The sequence below is a fragment of the Ictidomys tridecemlineatus genome, chromosome 4 (assembly GCF_052094955.1).
Source record: "Ictidomys tridecemlineatus isolate mIctTri1 chromosome 4, mIctTri1.hap1, whole genome shotgun sequence".
Taxonomy (NCBI): domain Eukaryota; kingdom Metazoa; phylum Chordata; class Mammalia; order Rodentia; family Sciuridae; genus Ictidomys; species Ictidomys tridecemlineatus.
This window is the reverse complement of record NC_135480.1, coordinates 192,862,804-192,886,230: the sequence shown is the minus strand read 5'-3', so window position 1 is coordinate 192,886,230 and position 23,427 is coordinate 192,862,804. Positions and strand designations below refer to the sequence as shown.

Sequence of the window (23,427 nt, the reverse complement as noted above, 5' to 3'; positions counted from 1 at the left end):
AAGCTGGCAAGAAGGAAGTCTAGGAGAAGGTGCTGAGAGCTTGACCCTGGCCTGGAGTTCCTACCAGCACTCTGTTCCAGGAGGTCTGTCATTCAAGAAGCTCACCTACCAGGGGGGAAAAGCAAGATGCTCAAATAAGATGCAAGCTCAGTGCAGCAAGACGTTCAGACAACTTAGGGGCTGGGGCCATGTGGTTTAAACACTCTGGATTTGCATCTCAGCTCCATTTTTTACTGGGTGGGTGGCCTTAGCTCTTCTAAGAGAGTTTCATCATCTATAAAAGAAGGATAAAAGGACAACAGCTACAACAGAGCTACTGTGCTGATGAAATGAAATGAAAATCCAGTTAACACTGCCGGCAAGGAGTGAGCTTTCAATAAATACTGGCTATTATGACTTGTTTGGAGTTAGGAAATCCCACACATCGCTCTGTCACTGTGTACAAATGATTCCACCTCTCTGAGTCTCAATTTTTCTAACATGCCAGACTGTTCCGGAGTCTAAAGGAGACAGTGTGCACACGTATCTAGCAAATCAGCACACACTGCTCCACTAATGAAATGCGTGTCATTTAGGAGTGTGCGGGAAGTCTACCTGCCCTGTGGGTGAGTTTCTGAGGGCAACCCTGGGTGCTCAGAGGAAGGGAGTTTCCTGTGGTATAAGGTTAGAGCCCAGGGGACAAGCAGAAGTTAAAACAGGACCAACAGGTAAGGGCAGAAGAAGGAGAAGGAAGTACTTCTTATCCCCCACGAGTCTTCCTATTATGTGAAATCTGGAAAGAGAAACTAGAACTTTCTCCTGCCCTGTGGACACCCAGGGGAAGCTCCTGTGGGGCTGTCCGGATGACATGGATGACTGGCAAGGAAGGAGCCTCTTCTACCTCCACCCTTTCTTTGCTTCTGGGAAAAGCTGCTTTACCCTTTGCCATGGGGAGGGAACCCACATCCAAATTCCCTGGCAGTCTGGGTTCACGGTGAAACGTCTCTAGCCAGGACTAGAGGGGCCATGCCCAGGTGCACTAGAGACAAAGTCCTATTCACATGTACTTTCTACTTCTGAGACTCAGCCCTATGCAGCAGAAAGAGCAGGACTTGTGAGTTGGAAAACACACTGGATTCAAATTTTGGTATTCACCATTCACTACTTGGGGAAGTCCCATCAGTAGTCTGAGCCTAAATGTGTCCACCGTGAAAATAATAATATTGATCGGTCAGGGTTGGTGGAAGGATTAAAGAAGATAATGGAGGCCAAGTGTCCAGAAGTGGCTGACATCTATGGCAGTCCACATAGTATTTGTTATTATTGATTTTCTCTGCCTATTATCACCTCAAAACCAGTCTCCTGCAGGGATTAGCTGGGTCCAAGAAAAAAGGAGAAAACATTTGAGAAGTTGGAGTGTATGTAGAAGTTACACTGGGAAATTTAAATTATGAAAAGTGTTATTTTGAGATTCCTTTCTTCTTGAGGACTCAATTGTCCAGAATCTTGAACCTGAGGAGCCCTATACACCTTGGGCAACTGGAATAACCAGGACAAAGTTGACTCTGCCACAAGAGAGCCTTAAATCTAAGACATACTTCACATGCAGCTCTAACAGGCTCTCCCCTGCTGCCCTACATTGTGTTCACCTTCACGTGAAAATCTCCTACTCCTTCAGGTCCCAAGGTACATGTCACTTCCTTAGGAAGCTTTCTTTGTCCTTGACAGTCTTCTCCCTAAAGTCCCGCCCTTCTTCTTCATTGCCTCTCCCACAAAAGGGACTGAATGCGTAGTCATATGGCTTGTTGCTTGATATCAGGCTCCCTGGTGGACAGTAAGTCTCCCAAGAGGAGCAGCCCTGTCTGCCTGGCTCCTACCATGTGCACACAGCCTGACCCAGAGCTGGGCAAAAGATGCTCAGTGGACATTCAGCTCACTTGAGGAAGGAAGGCTAGCCATCTTCCTTCTGCTGTCTTGCCAGTGGAAAGGAAAAATATTTAAAGTGGAAGATGAGAAACTTTTAAGACAAAAATTTCAAACCACATTTATAATGAGGGGTCCTTTGAGAAGAGGTGGTACTGATCTCAGAACTCTGGAGCCTGAAGTTGTTGCAACTGACCCCAGTTCAAGAGTCACAAATGGAGACAGGCCTTCTTAAAAAAAAAAAATTATACACACACACACACTCACACACTCACACACACACACACACACACACACACATATGCACACACATATTGAAACCAAAGTTACTATAAAAATTTGGAGTCTACACTTCAATCTCATGACTTCGTCTCCCTACTGTACACTCTGTAATAAAGAGTAAATATATTTAATGATATCTCACCTAAAATAAACCCCAGTTTTAATTTTATTTTTATATTTTAGTACATAAGTGGCAGTAGTCAGGGAATGAGAGAGCTGTTCTCTCATATTGATAGTGTAAGATAGCTTTAATTCCATAGAAACTTCTATGTAAAACAAACTTCATTTTCCATTCATTTTCAAAAACAGCCTACTCCAATAGAATGAAATAGAGATAACTATGGTATACATTCATTTGGAAAGAGGTATCAAGAACTATAAAAATGTTTACAACGTTTATCTGAGTCATTTCAATCCTAAGGATCAATTGTAAAGAAACAAGTATTTATGTGCAAAGATGTTTGTGAGTGCCATTATTTATAATTGTAAAACACTGAAATAACTGAAAAATTAAAAATAAAAGTGGAAGCAAATAAATTCCTGTAATCACCATCATATATAATAAACAATAATACAGAAAAAGTACCGTCAGAAAGTTCACACTAATATTATATAATTATATATAAGATTTGCTGTGCTAAGTCAACAAAACCAAATAAAACATGATCCCAATCTATAAATTCAGCGATATATACATACACACATATATCTTCAAACTTAACAAAGTACACAGAAAATACACCCAAAAGAAATACAAAATATAAAAAGAAAACAGAGGCTATCTTTGGACTTTAGGACAATAAATGGATTCATTTTTTAAAAAATATTTTTTACTTGTCAATGGACCTTTATTATTTAATTTATTTATATGTGGTGCTGAGACTCGAACCCAGTGCCTCACATGTTAGGCAAGCGTTCTACAAGTGAGCCATGACTTCAGCCCCAGTAAATAAATTCTTTTGTTCTCTTCTTTCTGGACTTTCCAAAGGATAGAATATATACTGTTTCATAATCAGGAAAGACAATAAAATTTTAATAGAAAGCAAATTTTATTTTCCTGTGCAAAACAATATATGCCTTCAGTATTCTATAAAACAATCAAAACCTTGGAGAAAAGGGTAAGCATCCTAAAATTCATTGCTACACAGGAATGAATGATCCTAGGGAACCCTAGCATCCTTTCTGTCAACGAGCAACAGTGCCCCCATTTGAGTGTGTCCTTATTCATCCCTGAATGTTACAGTCAGAGCATTCTTTCTTGAAGGAACCAACTCTGAAGGATGTTGCATATAAAGGGACGTGGACTGGAAGCCAGGAGACTGGCTCTGGGTTTATTACTCAACTCTGCCACATTGCACAAATCATTCCTCCTCATGGGCCCTCAGCGTCCCACTAATAAAATAAGAAGTTTGTGGCAGATAAACACAGAGAGAACTTCAGCCAAGACTGACTATGATTCTTGGCCTGACTTTTACAGGAAGATCGAGTGCAAATGATGGTTGAGATGGAAGGACTTTTCGGCTCACTTTATTTATTCATTTATATTTTGTGGTGCTGAGGATCGAACCCAGTGCCTCGCATGTGCTAGGCAAGCACTCTACCACTGTGCCACAACCACAGCCCTTCATCTCACTTTAAAGATGAGTGTAAATATAGAAAGAGTTTCCCATTAATCCATTCACCACATGCTTCTCAACTTGAGTTGGGTGAGTTTAGCACCCCTTAGCTCTTGGCTGGATCCTCAAACTCTGATGCCAGCTATAGACAGGAGGCAAACAGAGGCAGCCCCTCTTCCATGAGTGTTTGATAAGCATCTTACTCAAATGCTCCAGTTTTACTGAATTGCTCCTGTGTGCATCCAAATGGCAAAGGAAGAAAATCATGACCAGTATCCCCCCTCTCCTCCACTCCCAGTTCCACAGGTGGGAAAACAAAATGGGTGATAAAACGTTCCAGGGTCATGTGTCTTATTGGGGATTTTTTCCATTTTCTCTCTCCCCCTAGACTTCAGCCACTGCTCCCTAAATACATAAATTCTCTCTCTAGGATTTTGCATTCCAAAGTACATGTGAGGTAGAAATTACCATCCCCAAACACTCTTTCTTTGCCACCTCCCTACCCCTTCTCCTTACCCTTCAAGTTTAGGTATAGATACAGCTTTCTCTGCAGGGCCTGTCTAATGCCTCACCTGGTTCCTCATAGCACATGTAATTACCTTTTCAAAGTACTTATTTATTGGCTTCCATAGCTGACTCTAAGCTCTCAGGACCACATCGGCCAAGGTCATCCAGGGCCCAGCACATGCTATTATAATGCCTAACTTTAGACTAAAGGAATAAAACATAAAACGAGACAAAGCTTGAAGACAGAGCGCTAACACAACCAGGACAAGGGGTCACCCAGCACGTAGGAGTGACCCTGGCCAGCAAGCTGCAGAGGCGTGCAGGAGGAGGCTGCCCAGCACCCCACACTGGCCTACCTTTTTGGTCTTCACCGTGGAGGTGCAGCAATCCCCACCATCATAGTTGCAGAAGGCTCGGTTGTTGATGGCATCACAGTAATTGTCTCCCATGAAGGGCTACAGAGGAGGAGACAAACAGGAAGGAAACAAGGCTTTGTGATCAGCCCGGAGTGAGTGGAGGCTGTCCTCAGAGTCTCATGGAGGCCTCTATGGTCATTTCAGTCTCTCATCTTACAAACATCCAGTAAGCTTATCTGTCTTCAAATCCCAACACCCCCTTGGATAGTTAAATATTTTTTACTACACAGGAGTAGTAATAAAGATGAGTAGGAGTTAATGATAAACACTGTTGTCTGCCATGTTTTTCTCCAAAGCAGTGTTGTCTTGCAGAGAAACATACTCTTGTGTGGTGGAGTATACCAAGCCATAGGAAAGATCACCGCCTCCTCTCTGACACAGAGGGCTCATTTTACTTGAAGAAATTAAGAAAGCTTGAGCTCACTTTCCCCACTTTTCCTGGTAGTGAGTCATTAAATATTTAATTCATAATAAAATATATGCAAATAAATTTGGAACCTGATTATAAACAGCTCAGGAATCATAAATGTAAAACGTTAAGAACTCATAGGAATCAGGCACAATGATCTGTGCCTAAGGGTGGATTCCCTAACAGAGAAGTATAAAGAGACTCTGTTATGTGACTACCATAATGAGCCATGACGCCACGTGTTTTAAATGTTGTTTTTTTTTTTCTCTTTCTTTCAACAGTATGTGAGGTAGACATTACCATTCCCACTTTACAGATGGAGACTCTGAGACTCACAGTAAGAAAGAGACTTGGTCAAAAATCACACTGGCAGAAAAAGAGTAGTTATTTAATCTAATCTGGCTCCGTATCTTCTTCCTTTCATTCAATCACCACTCTAGAATATTCGAGATGGTACTGATTTACTTCTTTTCTTTTTTTTCCTCTGTGTTTTTTCAATCTTGTGATGCTTCAAAGATGAAGAAAAGATGATGGGGTCAAATCATGACTGATCTGAAGCCAGAGTCATCTTAGATGAAGTGTCCCTTTGATTCCCTACCACCTCTATGTTCCCTATCCCAACACTTAGCACACCATATTTTGTGGCTGTTAATGCTTTTATAGCAGATGCAAGTCTCTGAGCTCCTAAGAACATGAGCAATATCCAATTCATCTTTGTACCCCTGTCACCTAGAAAGCTTTGTGGCTAGGGATGGTTCTCCGATGCTCTGTGTCTCACTGATGGGAAAGAAGATGCCATCACTTAGCTCAGCCCATCACGTTGCAGCATATCACCTATGATCTCGTGGTCTCTCCTTCCCACCTTGACAGCTCAGGGGAGCACCAAGCTCATAAGGAGTCCATCCCCTGTAGCATCCCTGGATTTTGCATCTCTGCTCCAAATTCTCATTCACAAAGCGTGGGCCCTAACTCAAGAGGCCAGAATCCCTTTCATTACATATTATTAGGTTGTAAAAAATATCTTGGCAAGATGGAGTTAAGAATAAGTAAGGGCTGAGCTCAGGTGTGTAGTGTGCATGCCCGTGGCTGAGCCCAGCTGTGACTCCGCTGTGACTACTACGATGAGCACACGATTGCATTCATGTTAGAACAGAGGGGAACAAATGACAAGGGCTGAATCCTTCCCTCTGTGCCTCAGGAGGTCTGCATGTGGGCTCTGCTCCTTGCATTCTTCCTCATACAGTATATGGACAGGCTGATGAAGGGCCAGAAAGGAACTGGCTTGGTAATGAGTAATCCAGAGAAGAGAAGGAGGAAAAAGAAAAAAAAATATATATATATATATATGAAAGTGGTTATTTTTCTTTTTTAATTTGGCTCCTGCAAAAAAAAAAAATCTCCATTCTCATTACTAGCTACTTTCCCTATGTGGCCTTTCCTGCAGCTATCTGACTATCCATCCACATATCCATCCTTTACTCAACACTATTTACCAAATGCCTGCTCTATACACATTGCACTAAGGAAAGTGACATAATAGCGAACATTTCTATCTCCTTCACCTCTAGACCTTACATTCTAGTGAAGAAGAAGTCTTTAATCAAATAATCACACATGTAATTGGCCAGTTTCTACTCTGGTAAGAGATACGAAGGAGAAGTACACGATGCTATTTGATTTGGTCAGGGAGCTCAGTAAAGGTGTCCCTGAGGAGATGACATTTCAGTTGAGATGATAAAGATGAGTAGGAGTTAATTAGGTGGGGGTGGAGGAGGGAGACTTTCTAGAGGCAAGGAACAGCATGAGAAAGTCTCTGCTGCTTAGAAATTTCTCCCGTCACTGGTTTTACTCCTGATGCTATTTTACATGAGGAAAACAACCTGTCCTTCAAGATCTAGTGCAAATATTGCTCCTCCAAAATGCCTTCCCTAAATCACCCCCTGGGTGCTCTGTGCTTCAATAGCTTCTTGTCCTTGCTTTGTTTAGAGTCTCGGTATATCATGTTAGAATTCTCTCTTTAATTACCTATTTTATTCACTGTGAGTCTTTCTCTAATTGTTTATTTTATTTACAAGGAATAAGAGTCAGCCATTTTTGTCCCCCAGATTTCCTAGCAAAATGGTGATTTGAGCAAAACTTTTATCAAATAAATGTTCAGTGAATGTTTACTTAATAAAATGATGGATGAATGGATGGATGAAGGACAGGAAAATATCACAGGTGGGTGATAGTTACTATTTTCATTCGAATAAAACCATTGTATTTCCAGAACTTAGACTAGTGACTAGCATACAATAGGCACTCGGTGAAGCTTTGATGGACAAGCAAGGGATCAACATGGAACACAACCAGGAGCAGAGGAGAAGGGGCTCAGCGCTCCCCCCCAAACACTTTTTCTATCTTGGCTATCTCAAGAGACACTCAAAGCTTGATGATTCCTCCCTGCTCTCCGGATTTATTCCTCTTCTAAGCATACTTTCAGCCCTTAATAAGACACAAACTATTAACTCTTAGCCAAGGAGGAAAGGAGAAGATCAGGGGCACCTGCAAGGGCGAAAGTGATAAGCATCACTGTCAGGGCTCCGAGCCTGACAGGTAAGGGTCTCTGGGGCCTCACTGCTGAGTCAAAGGAGGGATCGAATTCTGCTGTCACACTGGTTGCCCAGACTGCCGACTCAGCAGAAGGGGTGCCCAAGTAACTGAAGCTGCTTTTTCCAAAAATGCTGGGCTGATCCAGAGAGAGGGAGGAAAGCAACAGCTGCAAGGTTTGGGTTTTGCCATTTCCTGGCTGAAGCTTGAAAGAGTGGGAGTTCTTCAATACTGCAATGTCAAGTGCCCTGAGAAGCTGCCATACCTCACAGAAAGAAGTGTGGAGCCAGACTGTCTTGTGAGACTTACAGATGGGGGAATGGCTCCTGGCAGGGGGTAGCCTCATGGAAGAGAAAAGCAGCAGCCCAGAAGTCAGAGACCTAGGCTCGCGCTTTGGCTCTGTAGCTCTCATGCTGTTCGAACCCAGACCAGTCCCTCCCCTCTCTGGCCTTCGTATCCTAGGTCTATACAAAAAGCAAGTAGAGCCAGATCACACTAAGATCCTTTCCAGTGTGGGGGATCCATCAGATTCTGGACCTGGCTTCTGCTTAAGCCACCATTTCCCCATCTTTAAAATCAAATTTTAGGTTTACACCATCTAGAAGAGCCTTTCTCATCCTGCCATTTTAAGAGTTCCATCAAGTGCATATTTTTCCATGGCACAATTTAGTCCCTTTCACCTTCATTTTCCTTGGTGAGCTCTAGGGAGACTCACAGAGATTGGTCATCCTTCTGGAGGAGATTTTGAGCTTCTTTTCTACTTCCATTTGAGAGGAACCAAATGGGGGAAGAGTGACACATAGAAAGGTCTTTGGGTTTCATGAGCCCTCTCTGGAGGACACATCTGTATCCCAAGAACCTGCCACCTTCAAGCTTGCAACTGGCACACAGGTGCAGGTCTCCATAAGGCCAAGACTTAGGGAATTGGTCAACTGTGCACGCAAGGGTCTGAAAGGTTCTTCCATTTCAGCTCAATGGTTGGATCTAAGACATCCACATTACCTCCGTGGTTAAAGAATGAGTGAATACTAAGATGTGGGGCACAAGGAACTCATCTGCAAATACAGGTCATGAATAAGATAAAAATGAGAAAAAGAAAACTGCGTCTTGTAGCTCTGTAAAGGCTAAATGTGGTAATGATGATAAATTTCCTGGCATATTAGAGATGCTCAATCACTACTGCCTTCCTCCTTTCCTTTCTTACAGAACCAATATTATGCAGGCCACAGGCATTGGCGACAGAAAAGCCTGCCTTGGATGGCTAGCTTTGTTATCTATGACCTGTAAGCTTGAATATGTTTCTTCATGTCTCTGTGCCTCAACTGCAGCATCTGTAAAATGGGATTGCTAATCCCTGTAAGAAGTCTGCCCAGTGGATATTCATGACCCTTTTTTTGGCAAGGTAAATGGTAGCCACCATAAGCATAGCATAACAACATTAGAATTACTTCAAGGTAGCTGAGGAGTATTTCCCTGTGACTCACCTCACAGCCTTTGACACAGTGAATCAGAGCAGGATGAGGATACCACTTGAGACCAGCAGTGCAGACAACTCTCTGCAGAGAGATGGAGACAGAGGTCAGAGGGGTTTGGGATTGGAGGCAGCCACCGCTTTGTTGGCACCACATGCAACCACTCCACCTCTCAGGCTTTCCAAGTCCTGACCTCACCCTATATTTACATGGAGAACTTGCCCAGGTACTTGTAATAACAGGAGCCATAAGATTAAAACAATATTTGCGTTCACCGTATGTGTCATGACTCTGTATTTCCCTGGCAGGAGCAATGGTTGTGGAGAAGCGGAATTGGGAGATGGAAACATGAAGAGAAAGGCCCTTCAGAAAATTCTTGACTGATCTTGGACCTACTGGTGTAGTTGGGGATAAGGTGGGAGAAGTAGAGTTTGGTGTTTGTGAGTGTGTGCAGATATGTACGTGTATGTGCATGTGTGTATGTGGCCACAGCAGGGAGATGAGAGCAAGGTGTGGAGCAGGGTGTCTCCAAGCAGGACCTGCGGACTGTTGTCATCAGAATTAAAAAGGCAAATTCCTTGAGTCTGTTACGTATCTAATGAATCTGAATCTCAGGGCCTAGACTCTTCATTTTCAAGTCTAGCCTCTTCAATAATTCTGATGGTTTGAGAGCAAGTACTCTGGAGGATGAACAAGCCAAACTCTGCTTGGAACCCCAGCAAAGCAGGGACCCTTCCTGTTGTCCTCATCACATGGATACAATTGGCTGAGGCTGCCTGGGCTTTTGTAACAGAATATTGTTCTTGCAGTTCCTCTTCATTAAAATACCCTTCCCCATCTGGGCACTTTAAGAATCTTTGGTATCTTTTAAATATCTCCCAAGACTTACTTCCTCTGTGGTGCATTTCCCAACCTGCTTAGGCAGCGCTTGTAGATATGCATATATGTACTTATTTATAGCCTCCCTTAATAATAATGATGATGATGGTGATGATGATAATGACAACTAAAATATACTGAGTGTATTTGTGGTGCTAATTACTTTATGCATTAACTTCTTTATTTCTTGCCACCCTGCTGTGAAGTGGGCATTAATCTTGTGTCACAGGAGAATAAATTCCCCAAGCTCCACAGTAGAGAAACCAAGGTTTGAAACAAGCAATTGTTCCAGAAATGATTTAAAATGGCTTATCGCATAAAATCCAACATGATGATATATTTTTAAAGTAAGTGAAAGAAGAATGATAAACAAAACTAGTAAGAGAAAATACTGTACAGAAAGGAACTATCATAAGAATCTTAAAAGCTCCTTTTCTACTCACTATAGATTCCCTGATTGCTAGATTATGATTATTTTCTTAAAAATGAAATTGTACAGGGCTGGGGTTGTGGTTCAGAGGTAGAGCACTCGCCTAGCATGTGTGAGGCACTGGGTTTGATCCTTAGCACATAAAAATAAAGATATCATGTCCACCTATAACTAAAAAATAAATATTAAAAAGATTGTACAATGAGAGGTTGTTGTGTCAGGGACCAACAACTGAGGTCTACATGGTCAGGGATCGCTCTCCTGGCTGAATGCCAATTGATTAATTTTAATTAAGAAATGAACAGTCATACGGGCCAGAATGTGGGGAATCCATGTGACCAGCCCATTCTCTCCCTGAAGGCAGACGTATATAGAAGCCAAAGTGTAATTAGGTTTCTTGGCAAGCTTGTGACAAAAGGAATCACATGACTCCAAGCTAGGAATGGGTTGGTGCCTTTCTGTTCTGCTCCACAGCATCACTGGCTCATGTGTGAGATCTCATGTGCCTGGAACAGGGCCTGGCACACAGAGGAAGCCCAATAAATACTTAGGTTATGAAGGAATAGATCCATCTCAAAGTTGAGGCCATTTTACCAATGAAAAATAACTTCCTCATTTGTTCTCTTCTCTTACAGAGTCTCAGAACTCTCAGTGGCAGGCTAATTGCCAATTTAGGGGGTTAACTTTGTGTAGACTGAATTAAGTTAGAGATCTTGAACAAGGAGCTTCACATGATGATGTGCCAATCTGTTTCTCGATGTGACATCTTCTATCTGGCTCCCTATTGACACCATCTACCATTTCCCAATACACACATAAGATAGTCTATGAGAAGACCAAAAGATCTTGAGTAGGGCAGGTGTAGTTGCAACTATAACTTGATATTCCTTTGTAAATTTCTAATAGGAGTCTTGGTTCTTCCATGTGTGAATGAGCACTGGAAATGTCAGAGGCTTGTCATGATGATGCATTGAGGTAAATGGTTAGAGAAATGGTTTCTCAGATCAATTCCTGAAGTTTCATAAGGGTAGGTTGAAGGCTTCAAACACCTCTTGACTCCCTCCAGGATCAGGCCTGGAGCACATATATATTTGAGAATTATGAATGGGATTCATATTCCTTCCTCCCTCTGCTTCCCAGCCATGGTACCAGAGTGGACAAATCACCTGCTTTCCTCCTCTGTGAAACCCTTTAGTGAAGTTTTTTCCTGATTCTGAATCTGCCACCAACCAAAATCCAGAGATGTTGGAAGGTGATTGTAAAGATTCAAGAGGTAGAAAACAGCAAGTTGGGGACCCACCAGGGACTGGATCCCCATCCTTCCCCCTGTTTATCCAAGAGCTAATTTAATCCATCCGTCGGAATGTCACGATGTGGTTGTACGAGTTTCTGTCAATTGAGGTTTACCTGACGTGAGTTCAGAAAAAGGACTTTTATACTATCTGCGTGAGCCTATTTATCTTTCCAAGGCTTCTGGGTTTTCCACTATTACTCAGGGCTGCTCGCCCCACCTGCCTGACTACAGGGCCCCTCTGTGTGCTGGGGGAACTGGGAAAGGGGACAGGCACTGGGAGCTGAAGGAAAGGCTAAGCTGTTTATGCCACAGATTGAGAGATCCCAGAAGGGGCCCCTCAAATGTCAGCCTTGTTTCTCCAAATGCCAGTGAAGACATTTAGGCCAGGCAGAGACTTTTCAGACCAGATTTTGTAAGAAGGCTCCATTTCCTGCCTTGGTGGATAGGGAGAATAGACTTGTCTCTTATTCTTGGCTTCAATTAACATCATCATACCAGCACCAGCACCACTGCCATCATCACCACCAGCATCATCTGTAACACCACCAGCAGTATCCCTGTCACCATCAGCACCACCACTCTCATCAACACCATCATCACCATCATCCTCATTAGCCCAAAACTAAAGGAATCACATGACTGGGTACTGGAAATGTCAGAGGCTTGTCATGATGATGCACTGAGATAAATGGTTAGAGAAAAGAAATGGTTTCTCAGATCAGTTCCTGAAATTTCATAAGGGTAGATTGAAGGCTTCAAACACCTCTTGTCTCCATCCAGGATCAGGCCATTTATAAAATAAATGAATATTGTATTCTAAGCATCATGCTTGGAGCTTTCACCTCACAGGTATTATTTTTCACTCTGGTTTCCATAAGAGGAAACCAAGGCACCAAGAAGTTAGACAACCTGCCCCAAATCATATGCACACACACACACACACACACACACACACACACACACACACACACAGTGACAGCAATTAAATCTAAATCTGTCTGACTTCAAGGTCTACGCTTTGAATACCATACGGTACTTCAAAGTCTCAGAGATACTGAAGTTGTCATTATAAAAACAGGTCACTCATGCAAACAATGGGAAGATCAAGGTTCAAAAAGTTGGAGAGACTCTAAGATAAATGCAGGAGAAGCGGAGTATCTAAAAAATGAAGGCCAGTGAAGACAGGTCCCAACCAGAGTCCAAGACATGGGAGAGAGTCTTCAGAGGGCCTCCTCGTGCTGAGGCCCAGATGTGATCCCCTCTTAGATGTCTACTCAGATAAGTTCTCCTTCTCCCTTGACTTACAGGTCCTGCTCCTAGTGAATCCTATCAATTAGTGTTATCAGCCTTTTGTTATCTGTCACAGAGCTTCCGGCTTTCTTCCATGTACTGTCAGGGAAGTCCCTAGTGTTTAAAGCACACCTGCCATTGGGAAGTACAAGATCAATGTTTATGCTTGAAGGAACAAACAAATGAGCAAAGGAGTGAATGAATGAGTGGGTCTATGAGTGAATGAGAAATTACTCAATATACTCTGGCTGCATCTCTTCCATTGTAAGCTTCCCCCCCCCCACCCCGGGGAAACTGATGAATCTTCATCTACACGGGAGATGGACTGGACTCACTAGTCACAACCATTCTACCTCTGACCTTCAGACTCTTGGTATGGTGGTCCATCATGTCATCTTCTTTTCAGGGAAGCAATTCTGCATCCTCTGTCTGCATGTACTGCATGTGTCTGTTTTTTCAAAATGTGGAGGATGGTTGACTTAAAGGATGTAATGAAGCAGAATTAGCTAATTCAACTACATTGGTTATGTAAACCAGGCAGCTGTAACCTCTCTGAGCCTCATCTTCAACTGTAAAGTGAGGTAAGGTCCTCATTGGATGTGACAGAGCCACAGTGAGGTGACATCTATGGAAATGCCCTAGCAAACATGGCCTCTTCCCCTCCTCATTCCCTATTTCACTCCATTCCTCTCTTTCCGCCTCCCATTCTTTATGTTAAAGCCAAAGGCTCTCCTACCAGGATCCTAAGGACACATTTTATGTAAATCTCCCAGCATCCCTCAGCAAAGAGCACTGCAGGGGCAGATTGGCCATGCTTCTTAGGAGCTGATGGGAAAAGCTTCCATCCCCAGAATTCAGATATCAAGGCTGGAAGAGTCTTTCTCATCCTAAACTTTCAATCTTGTACCTTCTAGGCTACGCAACCTGCAGAAATGTTTGCTATGGCACTCCAGTGACTAAGACAGTCAGAATTAGTTTTTTAATAGTAAAAGAAAAGAAAAAGCGACTTCAGATTTTAAAAACTCCAGATTCAGTGTATTGAAGAAAAACCAAAATATAGGGCCACACAAGGCCCACATTTCCTCATTGCTGCTCTTGACTAGACCCACCTCCCACCGGAAGTGGCTACAAAAATGATGTGCTTTTTTTTTGTTTTTTTTTTAATAGTTCACCACAGTCCCCATCCTTCCTTGCTTTCTCTCCAGCATCAAGACAGAGGGCACTTCTGACTATTGCTGAGTTTGCATCATATCATTTATTCAGTTGTAGGAACAGGTCTCCATACTGCTTTCTCTTACAAAAGTGCATGTGAAGGAAGTAAAGCTGAGAAGGGGATGACTTAGAGGGGAAAAAGGGGAACATAATGTTTTTCTTTGTAGAAATTAAAATATGGCTATGAAAGAGGCATATGAGACATACACTGTGTGATTCTAGTTATAAGTCTGAAAAATCAACAAAACCAACTGCAGAGGTGGAGACCCAAAACAGCCACCCCACTGATGGTGACCTCCTGGAATAGACAAGGTCCACATCCTGATGTGGGGGGTGGTGATTTCAGGGGTCCACAGGGCATAGGAACTGATCAAGTCTCAAGCCTCATGCTTCCCATTTGTGTGAGTCACATCTTAAGAAAGGGAAAATTAAAACTTTTCAAGTTTTTTTTTTTTTTAAGTTAGGTACTATGCACAGGGGGGTTTGTTGTATTTTTCTGTCAGTCTCTCTGTCATTATGTAGTATTCCTAGTAAACACCAGGATCACTAATGTTAATAACATGCCTAGGTGTTTAATATATAGAACATGCCAGCCTGTTTCCCCTACTTATCCTACCTGCCAGATTCTGTGAGTGTTTGACAGTAGGACACTGAATCTAGGCTTAGCTTTCATTTCACAAATGAGGAAACCGTGACCTAGAGAAATGATAGAATTTTCCCCAAGACATAGAGCATGAAGGTGCCAGGACTTGGACTACAGTCTTGGTCACCTGACTCAGCAACCATATATATTTACTGAGCATCTACTGTGCACTAGGAACTGAGGGAAGTGCTACGGTAAATAAGATGAGCACAATCCTGCCCGCACAAGCTCATGGTTCTCGTGTTGTAATCTTGACGCATGATCTCAGGGCTGATATTCTGCTCGTCTACATAGTCATCAGACGTGTCAGTGCGTGCAGAGCCTGTTGAGGGTAAGTGTCAGTGGTGGGCCGCAGCTTGCACAGGCTCAAGAGGGCCAGAAGCGTCTGTGACTTCCCAACTTTGTTTTCAGCGATGGGTATTTAGAGACCTTGACACCTGCTCTGGTGGAAGTGTTTACACCACAGAAATCGGCAGATGCTACAAACATCCTCTTTTTTTTTTTTTTTTCTTTTTCTTTTTGCCTGCCCATTCCTGGTAAGCAATCAGTAAGCAGTGCCTTGTCTTTGTTATTATTATTTTACATTCCCCAGGGACTGCTGGAGTTTCTGAATCAAATGGCAGCATTGGGCTGCTCTGGGTCAGGTTCCTCTCTAACTTCTCTTAGGCAAGAGGCGCCATCTCTGAGATTCCATTTCCTCTACTGATAACGCCCACCTATTACGCAGGGGTGTGTGTGTGCGGGTGGGGAGTGCCTGGCCCAATGTCTGGTTGCAGAAGGCATCTTTTGATGGCAGTCCTGACCCCTCTCACTGTTACTCTGGGGCAAAAGCAGGAGGTGCTGGAGCAGAACCTCACTCTAACCGTCTTCCTTGCAGTATTGCACAGAGGCCAACCCTCAGGAAGCAGAGGAGCTATCCAGGGCCTCCCTGGGCCTGGAAATCCTGCACCAGCAGCTTTCCTTGTGCAGCTCTCAGCGCATGAAGGGCAAGGGTGCAGCAGGGGCCAGCTTTGCTGCCTTATTCCTGGAAGTCATCAATCTATGCCCTTCGCCCTCCTCCCTTTTTCTACATTTTTTTCCTCCTGGATAATGAGGCCTCCAGAGACCGGTGGAGGTCTGAACCTCGTTATGGCTCTCTCGGTAGGCCGGCATCAATAAAGGCAGGCAGACTGGGGAACTGGGTGGGGGCTGGAGCGGGCAGGCAGCGGGTGGGCGACTAGGGGGGTGGGCGGCTTGCAGGCTTTCAAATCCCTGGATTTATTTCACAGTGAATTACAACTGAACTCTTTAGTGCCCCCGGCTCACAGAGGGAAGGGTGGGAATTCACTCAAGGGATGGAAAAGACCTCAAATGAGAGCCTCGCCAGGCCAGGAAGACTCTTGATACTGGGGTGACAGGGAGGTGTCTTGTGTCAGCTCTGTGGGTGAGTAACGCTCAGCTGCTTTGGGGTTAGGAGGAGCTGCCAATCACAGGTCCCGGCGGGGGGTCTAGCTATACTGCCCATGTGATCCCGACCACCCCTCCCTCTGCAATCCTCAGCTTCTCTGAACAACCAGAGGCTTAGATTTGGGAATCTCCAGATGCTTTGAGAATGGGACTCAGGTGCTCAGCACATCCAGGTACACCAAGGCACTCTGGGAGAATCTGCGTGGGGATTAGAACATAGGAATCGGGAAGGGCACCTGGAGGAGGAAGAGACTGATCCAGGAGCCTGATGTTAAGGGACTCAGGACTTCCTGTGAATGTACAGAGAAAAAGAGAGAGGATGGTGATGGGCAGGGGACCAGTGGTCAGAAAGAGACAGACCAGTGTGAGTGAGATAGGAGGAGAGAGAGAGCAGGAAAGTAGGGGTGGGGTAAAAGGAAATGGAATTGGAGAAACAAGGATGAAACAGAAAAGAGTGGAGCAGAAGGAGAGACAGTGGAAGGGATGTGGAGGGGAGACGCAGACCAGGGTGCACAGGGGAGCCGAGGGTTCTGGCCAAGTCCACTTGCCCAGAGAGCTGAGTAAGCCCTGGAAACCGTGCCCTCAGCTCATTTGAGAAACAGTACACCCCGTATCAGGTTCTGGCCAGCTATCCAGGGCTCAATCTGCAGCAGGCGGGCAGGCGGCAGTTCCTGACACCCCAGGCAGAAAGGCTGCTGGAGGGATACAGAGCTGGCTGAACCTCACCTGCCCCCACCTCCTTCTGTCACTTCTCCAAGGTAAGGAGCCAATGTCCAGACCAATCCATGAGGCCTGGGAACCATGCTGTCCTGGAGAACAAGAATGGGTTTCCACATCAGCTTGGGGTCCCTAGCTGATCAGGTGACATAAGGGAAAGTGAGAGCCACCAACCTCAGAGGCAAACTGACACTGTTACAGGTGGGGTCCTCCATAGTCATCCGGCCAGGAGCACGGGAGCCTTGTGCTGGGGGAAGTGCGTGGTGTTTGGACTTGGGTTTGGGTTCTTCAAAACACTCTGAGGTCTCAGTGTCCAGGAGTGCAAACAACCACACCCCCTCCTTCCTCCTACCATCAGTAGCGGGTTTAAATGTTATCTTGTGTGCAAAGCCCCAGGCACATGAACAGGGTAAGTGCTCTATAAACAAGAGGTGTGACTATTCCCTGTGGCTAATGCACATAGTAATTGCTTCCCACCAAACTGGTAAAGCATGAAGAAAGAGTCCCCCAATCCAAGGCTACATAAAATGCTCAGCTACAAGGAGGGTGTTAGAGACGCCAAACATCACCACTTTACATCCCACCGACATTAGACTGAGACCTGGCTCTGTACCCCCTACCTATGTGTTCTTGGTGCCTCAGTTTCCTCACCTGTACACTAGGTACATGAGGACTCTTATTCCTACTCTTTTATCAGAACTCAGAGGGACAATAAATAGAAGTCCCTCAACACAGAGCCTGATGGGAAGTATTAAATAATTGTGGCCTGGAGAAAGGATTTGAGCTAGCCCCCACTCTAAAGGGCAGGTATGATGACTAAATGTGACAGTAGTGGCAAAGGAATGAATTTTGGGCTGGGACATGGTAAGGGCTCTACAATGGCACCTCCCTCCTCATCAGCTGCAGCTGGATGGCCCTGGTCACTCACCTCCACTCGTGTGGGGTTCAGCCAGTGGGGGATGTCACGCACAGTCACGTTCGTGGGCAGGATGATGGACTCGCTGTTGTGGTCCAGGCACGAGGTGGCACACTCTGACCCTGAAGGGAAACACAGCACAAGGTGGCATCTTATCCCGTTTCCCAGTGGCTACCAGCTGCCTTCCCATAGAGTGGGCATGGCCACTCCCTGGTCCCCAGTGAACGTGGCCGTCCCAACTTCAGGGCAGTGGAAAGGAGTGAACTCTCTTGGCAGGGCCACCTCTGGTCTCCCTGACTCCAACCACTTGTCTCCAGTCGAGCTGGCAGCTACCACTTCCTTGGCCCCGAGCCTAGTTGGGTCATGATGCTCCTCTGCTCGGAAACCTTTCCCGTGTTGCCCACATCCAGGACAAAGTCCAGTCCACTCTGCTTGCCCTTCAGTGCCTCTCATCATCGGGTCAGTTTTCTCTCCACCTTCTTGACTCAGTTTGTCCAGTGGCACTGAACTCTATACACTTGGGCTTCCATCTGAGCCCCAAACTTTTCTACCTCTGCTTCTGTTCCTATTCACCCCATCTGTTCATATATCCCCCAAGACTACCTTCCCATGACCAAACCCTGTCAGTTCATTTAAGGCCTTTTCAACCACCCCAAGATGTCTACGCTGATTTCTGCATCTTCTCAATGACTACTGCATTTGATCACTCTTTCGGATGGGCACTGATGAGTTTCTCTTTCCCCCTTCGGCCCCAGCTCCACAGGCAGATTGGTGCCTAGAAGGATAGAGGTGGGGTTGATTCATCTCAGAGTCTTGCCCAGGGCCTGACACCCTGGGCATCTACCAAGTGAGAGATGAGGACATAAATGCCACTCAGCCCCTTAGTCCCCATGCTTCCCCTTCCACTGAGCTTTCGTCCCTACCCTCTCCTGGGCCTTCTGGACCCTTCCCATTCCTCTTCTATTTGCACATTACTAATGACCCTCCTCCAGACTTGAGCACAAGTACCACTTGCCCAGAGAGGACCCATGGCTTCATGCCAGGCCAGTCCTTACAAGCACCCATCATCCATTTGTCACACTGCCATTTCTCATTTGTTCAACGCCTATTATATCAATAGTTTCTTTCCTGATTGACTGTAACTCCATGGGGTCAGCACCGTCCATGTTTCCCATTCTATGCTCAGAGCCCGGAATGAGTGACAGTCTGAATGAGCGAGTGAGTGCATCAGTGGACGAGGAAATGCGTGCATGAATGGATGGAGGAGCGAGGGATAAGTGTCTAGGTATCTTATGAAGGAGGAAGTGAGTGCATACCTGCATGTGTGAGTGAGTGGGTAAATGACGGATTAAACGGATAAAGGAATAGAAAATGAATCAGGTGATGAGTCAGTCGCAGGAAGGATGATTAACAGGGACAGGTTCAGTACACACAAGGGCCTCGTCCAGGGATTTCTGGGTGAAGACGGTTGACCTTCAGGCTGTGGGTTGGCAGGTTGACTATGACTTGGCTCATTCTTTTTCCAGTAGGACCTCACAGGTTCTGTGGGCTCCTGAAAATAAAGCTTATCCCTTCGGATGTTCCCAGGACTCTCCAAAAGGGTCCTTATCCATGTGGGCAAGGACTGCCCGGTCAGAATCTGACCAGACACTGAGGAGGTCACCTCTCTGCCCTGGTGCCAAAACGACCCTCTGAACACAGTCACTGAGAGCCAGCCAGGTCTTTTCTTTCAATATTCTATTTTACTAGCCATTCTAAACCCCTCCTCCCACATGTAGATGATGTGTGTATGTGAGCACGTACATACGTGTGTGAGCACGTACATACGTGTGTAACGCGCACACATGCTGACGTGCAGATAGGGACCTAATCTCTCCACGACCCTTTCCTTTCACCATCTTACCATGATCTTCAGCCTGAGCAGCCCACGAGGGCCAAAGACAAAGTTGGGGTGGGGTCAAGTCCAGAACAGTGTTTAAAACACATCCATTTAAATATGGGGACACCCCCAGACATCAGGTGGTTTTCCTAAGTCACTTCAGTCCCAAGCAGCTCCAGCCCTGGGACCCAGGTGTCCTTACACCCCTTTTGTAGGTTACAAAGCCACAGACCCCGCAAAGGACAAGATGTGGCCACCACGCAGAGAAGAGCGAGGGAGACAGGAGAAGAGCACAGAGATGGTGAAGGGCAGAGGAGAGGAAAGAAATGGGGTGGGAGACACCAGAGGATGAAAGGGGGCGAGAGTCAGATACCTAGGGAGAATCAGGGGTGTATGTTTTGTCATGAGACCAGCCTGAAAGGAGCTTTAGGGAGCAAAGATGAGACAAGACTGTGATGGTAACATTCTTGTGGAAAATGCTTCCTCTGAGATGCATCACTCAACAAAGGCTGTCTAAGCTCTGGGAAGAGGAGGAAATGGGGTCCACACGGGGGGGGGGGGGGGCTGGCTGTCCTCGGTGGCAGTCCTGCCTTCCTGCCCTCCTTTCTCTCTGCTCCCCTCCCCCAAGCCAGGCTCCTGGGCTTCAGGACCAGGCTGCTGTGTTGTGATCTATGAGCCATAATTGGTATCATGACAGAGTGGTGATCTCACTGAGCCCCCGCCTCCCCTTCCCAGGAGGCGCAGGAGGTGGCAGGCCAGTGGCAGCAGCAGCCGTGCCGGCAGCAGCAGCAGCCATCTACAGGCTCATATCTGCCACGGGAGCCTCCCCAGGCTGCTTGGGAGGACCAGGCTGGGCTAGGTGACTCCAGACTGTGCCTTCCAGCCCCCACCCGCTGCACTCCAATGCCTGGAGGCTTATAAGGTCTCTGATCAAAACCCTGTTCCTGGGCAGGTGGGCTCTCCCCAGGCAGTGCTCAGCCTGGGGGCTGGACAAGGGGCTTTGTGGGAGCCCAGAAAAAAGGGAAGGCGTTGTCTTCCTCAGTCTCCCTGAGTCCCACGTGGGTTCCTGTGTACTGTCACCCTCCTGGATATTGTGTTCACAGGATGGGCATCTAGGGTCCCAGGGTTCTGGGGCCCGTTTGTTTTCCAGTGTCATACAGATTTCTTTCTCTTTCCGCTTTGACCTTGAAAAAGCTCAGTGGTAAAGGAATCCTGCCCCAACACACACCCCTTCCTCTCTCTCTAGACAGTCCTGAGCAGAGTGGAGAGCCAGGCATTGGAGTGCATTTGCATGTGGTTGTAACATGTGAATACAGTATGCACACAATGTGGCCGTGTCATCTACTTGTGTAAATGTGTGCGTGAGCTCTGTGCAGCTTTGTGCGTTTGATATACAATGTGTTGATGGCCCTGAAACACGTGTACTTGTGTACTGCGTGTGTTTGCTATGGGTAGGTTATGTGCTTTGTGTGTGTGTGTGTTTGTGTGGGGCCTTAAAATCTTAACAATATTATATCAATTAGATAGAACAACTTGATTATTAACTTCTAGAATTTGTAATTCTGACCCAATCGTGTGATATTTGGATGATCTGCAGGTGTGGAGCCTGAACTTACTGTACGATGTGTGTGTGTGTGTGACGCTGCATTTGGTTACAAAGCACTTATGCGTGTGGGGTGTGTTTATAGGTGTGTGAATGTATTTGAATGTGTCCAGGTATAGACACACAGTAAATCTACTCCTCTAGTTTTGTTTTTTTTTTTTTTTTAAGAAATGTTATTAATCAGAACTTCCCCATAGGGATTCTTAATGTCAGTCACAAGCATGATCATTCACTGGTCTATTCTGATTGCATTGGGGACAGGGACCCCATCGCAGCCATGCATGTCCAGTGTCATGCATGCCCATCTGGATGCAGCAGCCACTGTTGCTCACCAGGGAGGCAACTGTTGCACAGATAAGAATGTCAGTCTTGGCTGGCCCCACAAGATCCCATCTCTCTACAACCCTCTTGGTCACGGTCATTTGGATTAATGGGCTCTGTAAGATCTTAAATTTCCTTCTGAACCATCAGAGAGAGAGCATATCCATGTGCTTTGGTGTTTTCTGATGCTTGCAGAACAACTACCCTAGGCAAACACAGAAATGCTGATTTCTAGCCCACATTTAGATGAAGAGCTTCTGCCCTCTGAGGAGGTGGACAGTGCCCCAAGGGTCTCCACTCTCCAACCCCAGGCCTTGATTCCTGAAATGCCGTGACGACTCCCGGCATGCCAGTTAAAGAGGTTGCCTCTGTGGACACTCAGATAACCTCTGCCCAAGAGAACTCTGGCAACTTCCCCATAAATCACACTGGCCATGAGAAAAGACATTCGATTCCCTGGGCTTTTCATCATGGTCCATTAGGGAATCAGATCAAGGGGTCAGCATCACTGCCCCGGAATGAGGTCAGACTCCACGGGCTCCGAGTTCTCGGCAAAGTCGTCGTACAGCTGGTGATGGATGCCTCTGTCCAGATTCCTGGTTTCCACCAGAGAATCCCTGGCATCGGGTCCCAGGTTGAATCCTTCACTGTGCATTTCTCAAAGCGGCCTATCACTGCACAAACAGTAATTGGAAAATGCTGATTATCTCCCCTGGGAGGCACCCCAGATGTCATGGAAAGGAGCCAGGCTTTGAGGAGGCCAGGACTCGGGACGTGGGGGCACATTTCATTGCCTCTCCAGGTTCAATTGTCTCATCTGTTAACGTTATGAAGAGGAAAGGAAATGATGCCCTTTAAGTCCTCAACCCAGGGCCTGACCCCATGGCAGGTGCTCACTGACATTTAGTTTGGTACAAATTTTAGTTACAATGAAAGCAGGTACACAGGCTGCCTATAATTTCCCTAGACATGATACGTACTTTATATCTCCTGCCCCTTGGTCCCATGGTTTCTGGATGCTCTTTCTTACCTGGCAGGCTCTTTCGAATCTCTGGGTAAGCATCCCTTCCTTCAGAAGCCCCTACTTGGCATACAGCAGGTTTCTCTGCTGTGGACTCTGCCCATCCATCCGCCATGACTTCATCAATGCCCCGTCTCTGACCCCCTTTCTGGGAGGTCAGGGTCTAGTCTCATTCGCTGTTTCCCTGATGCCCATGCAGGTTCTCACGTGGAGAGCTGCTTGGTGACCCACCCAGGCACCCAGTTCCTGGGAGGACCCAGCCTCCCACTGCTCCCCTTGCCGGCCCATCATACCTATGGCGTAGCCGTCGGGGCACTGCAGTTTGAGGTTGCTGTTGAGCTGGGTCGGGGCTGAGCACTGGCCTTGCATCTCCTGGCAGACATGGAAGGAACCACTCCAGGTGCCATCTTTCCGGCAGTGGATGATGTTACTCCCGCGTCCCTGAAGAGCACAGGTACAGAGTCAGGGACCCCAACTATCCATAGAACAAGCCTCTCAGAGTACAAAGAAACCAAAGTCTCATTTCCCACGGGGATGAAAGTGTTCCAAAATGATTTCTTAACAGGGGCTGGCACTTGGTTGG

The 23,427-nt window shown here is 45.9% G+C and overlaps 1 protein-coding gene across 1 annotated transcript in view; it reads right to left on the bottom strand.

Moving 5' to 3' along the window:
• Positions 1 to 23,427, bottom strand: part of Pappa (pappalysin 1) — a 237,274-nt gene that overhangs the window by 14,115 nt on the left and 199,732 nt on the right. The window contains exons 18-21 of the mRNA XM_078048072.1: positions 23,138 to 23,285; positions 18,033 to 18,142; positions 9,206 to 9,277; positions 4,664 to 4,762 (exon numbers count right to left, since the gene is read on the bottom strand). Of these exons, the coding sequence (XP_077904198.1) occupies positions 4,664 to 4,762; positions 9,206 to 9,277; positions 18,033 to 18,142; positions 23,138 to 23,285 (429 nt within the window). The remainder of the gene's footprint in view (positions 1 to 4,663; positions 4,763 to 9,205; positions 9,278 to 18,032; positions 18,143 to 23,137; positions 23,286 to 23,427) is intronic.